The 6652-nt window shown below is 25.0% G+C and overlaps 1 protein-coding gene across 1 annotated transcript in view; it reads right to left on the reverse strand.

Moving 5' to 3' along the window:
• Positions 1–361: 361 nt before the first annotated feature.
• LOC126897616 (carbonic anhydrase 7-like) overlaps positions 362–6652 on the reverse strand; it is a 15940-nt gene continuing 9649 nt past the window's right edge. The window contains exons 11-12 of the mRNA XM_050671342.1: positions 5194–5424; positions 362–573 (exon numbers count right to left, since the gene is read on the reverse strand). Of these exons, the coding sequence (XP_050527299.1) occupies positions 469–573; positions 5194–5424 (336 nt within the window). The 3' untranslated portion in view covers positions 362–468. The remainder of the gene's footprint in view (positions 574–5193; positions 5425–6652) is intronic.

Genomic DNA, 6652 nt, shown 5'->3' on the forward strand with positions numbered 1-6652 from the left:
AAAAAATCCAGTATATGAACTTGAAAACTCAGAATTTTTTTTTAAGAGAGTAACATATAATATATAGTAATTTATAATTTTTTAATAACATCAGGAGCTAACCCCCTGCTATCAATTTTACTTATGCACAAACGGCAGAATAAATTTATCTATCATTTTGTGCAAAATACTGATAAAAAGATTATCTTTAGAAGTTATAATTTTTTTGAAAGTATTTAAAAATTGTATTTTTAAATTTTTATTTACGTAATACAATTTCGTTTATATTTATTAATATTAGTCAAAACTTCAAACAAAATATCAATAATTTAATTTAAAATAATAATTACGAATAATTTTTAAAAATAATACATTAATAAAATTATTAAAAACGGTGTTAAAAAGTGTATTTACAAAATATTATGTATAAACTCAGAAAACATTTGTAATTAAATGAATTATTCAATGTACTCATTTTAAATAAAATTGTCAAACACGAATGATAGGTCGATTGTTAAATGGTTGCAGATCTCTGTCATTCCTATTAATAAGAACACCACGGTTGCGTGATCTTAACGTCCTAAATGCCGAAAGCTATAAAAATAAATTAAACACTTACATTATTGGTAAAACATATAAATATTGATTTATTAGAATTTCACACTCTTATAATCTTTGTAATATTTTTTGTAAAAACAGAAGCACAGTGTGGACGTGGCATAATTGGGACAAGTATAGATGATTAAAATCACAATCATAAAAAATTCTTCAATACAAATCTGTAGGTAGAAACTCTACCTAATTTTACACTAGTTTAAAAAAATTGATGGATTATTCAAAGAGCAACATCAACTCCTATTTCTTTAATTATATCCTGATTAGTAGTTTTTAGATTTAAAAGTATAATTTATGAATAAATATTTATTATATCAACTAAATAGAATATGAAATTTATATTTATATTAAGTATTGTAATTATTACGGAAAAATTATAAAAAATTATTAATTAGACATTACTTTTATAGCAAACACGTATAAAAGTTGAAGGGCTTAATGCAATACTTTAAAAAAAAATTGTTTGTTACTTATAAAAAAAATTATTGGTCTACAAGGAATTTTCATCAGAGACTAAAACTTTTTTTGAAGTGGCCATTTTTTATAATAATGTAATTTTGAGATATTTCTAAAATCAAAGAACTTCTTCAATATTTGTGGATTATTAGTTCAACAAGAATAAAATCGCGTTCTTTTAACGTATTGGCCATTAAAATTGGTCAAGTGAGAGATGAAAAAAAATTAACAACAAACACAAAAATAAACCATATAATAATACATTTTAATATGAATTGAAATGTTCTCCTCACAATGGGAGACTTCAATGATTGGTCCTTGATATTCATTGAAGTTATTAAATCTAAATAAGATAAAAATCAAACATATTTTGAATTTTTTTTTCCCGACTCAAAGAAAGAATTAAAGCTGAAATCATAAAATCGAAAACTTTAACACAAAAATAGCATGTTTTTAAAAACGGCAGCTATTTGCGCGTCGGGACAATTTTTTTTTTAAAATTTATAGTACGCAACATAATTTTTAATTTAACAAATATTTAAAAAACGCAGTATTTCCGGAACATTTTTAAAAGTTGACTTTTGTAAAAATGTTGCTATTTTGAATCTTTACTTGTAGATAGGTAAAGGGTCAGAATATCAAAAAAATTATATCAAATAAAAGCGAAATACCTAAGGTTTCTATTAAAAAAAAAATTATTTCAATTTGTTAATTTTTAAAAAGTTATGGCTGTTTTAAGAAATAAAGTAAAAAATATTACTGATTTTTAAAATTGTAATTTTTTTGGAGATTTATCTCATATAGTCTTCAACTAAATACGATTTGAGATCTTTTGACGTATCGTTGAAAGAAATCGGTCCAGTGTAAGCTAAATAAAAATAGTGACAGACACAAAAAAATTAATTAATTAACACATCATGGTAAAATTAATACATTCTCATCTTCGCATCGAAACTAAAACTATTAGTAAAACAAGTTTATAATTAATTTAGACATTTACAGAGTTTAATTTTATAATAATACTTTATTTATATTTTCTATCATTCTATTTAAAATTCTATATTAAAATTTTTATATTTATTAAATGATTTAGGTTTTGAAATTTTGTTTTTTTCCTTAAAACGTTGATCGACAGTCACTGCGATAGCAGTCATTGTGTTTTAAGTCGTAATTTGACTATAACAGTGATAAAGTTATAACAGTCATATGGTTATACCCCATATATCCTGTTGTGATTTTACATATTTAATGGAAATGAATTTTAAGATTTTAAGGTTATTAACTTTGTTTATTTAACAAAACTATAATAAACATGATATTTAATTATTTTAACTTATATTTATAACAAAAAAATACAGTTTACATAATTCCAGGTTTTAATAATTATAAAAATCTATATTTTTAAAACATATATTGCCTTTAATGTTGACACGGCCCGCGTCGCTTCGTTATACACGATGCCCCGCGACTCGTGCCACCTTTATCAGCCGTCGCCCTACTATGAGTATTTGACTGACCAACACCGCGTGTTATACGCTACGGTGCAAAGTCCAGCAAATGCCGCACGGCCGACGACGACCCGCCGCAAATGGTGCGAGAGTCTTCCTCCCGCTGTGAAAGCGACAACGTCGACAGCCGAACCGCACCCGCGCACCGTCGCCTACAACGCTGCTAACCATTTTGCCGTCCAAGGATTACGCCGAACATCGCGTCGTCGACGCCAGCGAAAGTGCCGCGATATTATGCGAAGATTATTATTACTGTGTTTATCTTTTCGGTTTGTTTTATTTTTGTTAACATAATCTGTTGTCGCTCATTTAATAAACGGCCCACGGGTCTCTACCCTCAAAACCAGTGTCGACCACATTTTTGCGACGCAAGTCGTGTCAATGTATTAGTTCTTTATAAGAAAAAGACCTGTTAAATTATTAGAATTATAATTATATGATGATAGTCTATTAGTACATTGTAGTCATCAAATCTATTGAAAATTAAAACTATATTGAAAATAAAATAAAAAAACCAAAAAAAAAATATTACTAAAATTACTACTTGTTTGTTGCTATTTAAGTTTAATATTTTTTCATTTTAAATTAATAATATTTTTCTATAATTTTTATTTTAAATAATATTAGCATAAATTCATTAAATAATATTAACAAATGATCAATTTTTGCTTCGATACAACGCTGAAAAGATATTAATTTTACTATGATGTTCTTTTTTTTTTGTGTGTCTGTTGCCATTTTTTCTTTTCTTTTACTACTCCAATTTTGATGAATAATGTGTCAAAAGATCACAAATTGTATTTAGTCAAAGACATTACTCACAAAAATTAAAAAAATTTCCCTCGTTCCCCGTAAATNGTGTGTCTGTTGCCATTTTTTCTTTTCTTTTACTGCTCCAATTTTGATGAATAATATGTCAAAAGATCACAAATTGTATTTAGGCAAAGACATTACTCACAAAAATTAAAAAAATTTCCCTCGTTCCCCGTAAATGGGGGAAATTCCCCCAAAAAAATACAATTTTTAAAATTAGTAAATTTCGTCATTTTTTTTATAACTTTTTCAAAAATTTTTTTCATATAAAAACCTTAAATATTTTCCTTTTATTTGATATAATTTCTTTGAAAATCTAATACTTAGCCGCTTACAGAGGAGGGGGGTTAAAATAGCAACGTTTTTACGAAAATTAACTTTTGAAATACTGCGTCCTTTAAATATATATTAAATTAAAGCTTAAGTATTTAAAATGAGGAAAAAAAAATTATCCCGACGACTTATCTTTTATGTGCAAATAGTTGCCGTAGTTGTGTAGTTATTGTGTGTGTTTTTTTTTTTTGGCTGCGATTTATTTTTCCAACCCTCGCTTAACCTACTTTTTTTAACGATATGTCAAATAATAACAATGCGTATTTAGTTGAAAATATTATCCTCACAAATTGAAAACATATCTCTTAATTAAATAAAAAGTAAGTAGCTTAACCAGCTTTATCCATACCAACAATTTAAATCATTCATTTCTAATATATTTAAAGTATTTATTGTCAATTTAGATTTAATATGATATAAGTATTCAACTACAAAAGTAAATAATTTTACTTCGTAATTTTTTAACTCTATTTGTGTGTGCTACTAACAGTCTATAACATTCCAATTTTTTTTTGGAATCATGTTATATAAATCATAAATCTAAAAACAAAATGATTTTTAGCTTCACCTCAATTTAACAATGGATTTTTACAATTATAATCAAATTTTATAATACACTCAATTAAGTAGATCTTTTCAACTATTTTTTTTTTATTGGTATTTTTAGTTAATGTAAAACATTAAAATTAATTCAGTTCTGCATATTTCAATTGTAGAATCTTTTTAAACGCCAAAAGTTAATTAGAAATAATCACTATGATTTCTATTTTAGTGATCTATTACGATAAAAATGCAAAAAATATCGAACTTTTCTGATAAATTTATTGTAAATAGTAATTATAAAATTTCCTGACTCCATATTAATCTTAATAATACATTTTTTACTATTTAATGATGTCAATTTCAAACTTGCAAGTTGAGCTAAAAGTTATGGCAATAAATTCATTTTTTTTATTATAAACTTTCACAAAAAAAGTAGGTTAAAAATGATTACTTTTAACATATTAAAAATCAAAATCAATAATAATTTGAAAACAATGAATTATAAAAATTATATATTATAGTCTTAAATCTAATAATTACTAATCTGGATATAATTAAGGAAATAGAAATTGATTATGCTTTTGTTTATTTAAATGTTTATTCTTATATTACACTTATAAATCATAAAACTTAATAAGATTATAAATAATAAATAGGAAATCATGTAGTCATGTTGCTTTTGTAATTATCCATCAATTTTTTAGAATTAAACAATATCTACAGATTTGCATCGAAGCGTTTCTTACGATAGTGATTTTAATCACTGCCAGATTTAATCTATACTAATTTATACCCAACTATGCCACATCCTCACTGTGCTGTATTTTTTATTATATCAAATCAATACCTGCATTTTTTTATAATTAATCTGATACTTATTCGTAGAGATATTTAAAAGCTAACGATAATTAAATACCAATCTTTATTATAAATCACTAAAAATTACTTGTCTGCGAGATAATTTAAACGGAGATCTATAAGTAATCCAAGTTACACATTCAGAAAACGGTTCTGTGGTTAAAGATCCTGGATACGTGTAATAATGCCGCTGATGTGCTGTCTTTCGTAACCAATAAAATTCTACTCCCACTGGCCTTATAATAAACGAACCAGGTCTTGTAATGTGTTTTAAGTCATTAATAAAGTTTTCTATTTCTTCGTCGTCCTCGTCAGAAATCTAATGTAATAAAAAAAGTATTAGTATAAATAAATCGATTTTCATCATTTTTTTCCTTAATCAAATTAAGTTATTAAATTATAATTTAATTGATAAGACAATATCAACAGTAAATTAGAAAATAACATCATAACAAATGAAAGCTTTCATTTTAATTTTGCAATTAAATAAATTATTATAAATTACAACATGGATATCAATGCATTTTTTATTTATTAAAAAACAAAGTTTTTTTAGTGCAGAATTCAATTTGCGGAAGTTAGAACTCAAAATTTAACTTTTTTTTAAATTTTTAAAGTTTTATAAAAGCAAGTTTTTTATACGGTATCTAAAATTATATATTCACCATGTAAAATTTTGGTAATCTTCTCTATATTCAGTAAGAACAATTATGTAAAAAACAATTTTATATTTAACTTCTACATGTTACCCCAATGATAAAAAATATACAATTTTAATATTAAAATTCTGAATGATATACAACTCTGTGTAAGGAATCTATAAATCTAGGATTTATTATATTGTAGACCTAAAGTGAAATTTAGAGAATTAAAAATTTTCTACAATTTTTAAACAAATCTAGGTTTTTATTATTGTTTATTTTTATTATATATATATATATTGCAAAGTAAATTATTTATTTTTGTTTTCTACTACGATAAGATGTTAAAAGAGATGAAATAAAATCAGTAAACCTCATAACTTTCATTTTATTCCGATGTATTTGGTGATCAACTGTGTCGATTGCTTTAGCTAGATCTAAATATATTGTTGCTCATTTTTTTCCTCGCCAAGCCCCATTACACACAAGTTTAGTTACTCCTACTATTACTTGGTCCGTACCTTTACCTAGCCTAAATTTAAATTGATTTTTAAAAAACAAATTGATTGATTCTAGGTAATTAAGTAGTGTTTTTTTTAATGACTTTTCCGAATATTATTGCTAATGTTTGATATAACTGATATAGGTCAATAATTACTGAACAATGTAGTGGTTCTTTTTTATGTATTGGTATTTCTGATGCTATTTTAAAGTCGTCAGATACTTGATTTTGAGATATACATAGAATAAATATGTGAGCTAGTTTCATACCAATAATATTAGTATGTGTCTTTAATAGTTCAGTGATTATTTTGTCAGTTCATAGTGATAGCCATTTTAGCTTCGATGCGAAGCTGAGAAGGTATTGGTTTTACTAAGATGTGTTTTTTTTTTTTTTTTTTTTTT

The sequence above is a fragment of the Daktulosphaira vitifoliae genome, unplaced genomic scaffold, assembly GCF_025091365.1.
Source record: "Daktulosphaira vitifoliae isolate Bord-2020 unplaced genomic scaffold, ASM2509136v1 Scaffold_2, whole genome shotgun sequence".
Classification (NCBI taxonomy): domain Eukaryota; kingdom Metazoa; phylum Arthropoda; class Insecta; order Hemiptera; family Phylloxeridae; genus Daktulosphaira; species Daktulosphaira vitifoliae.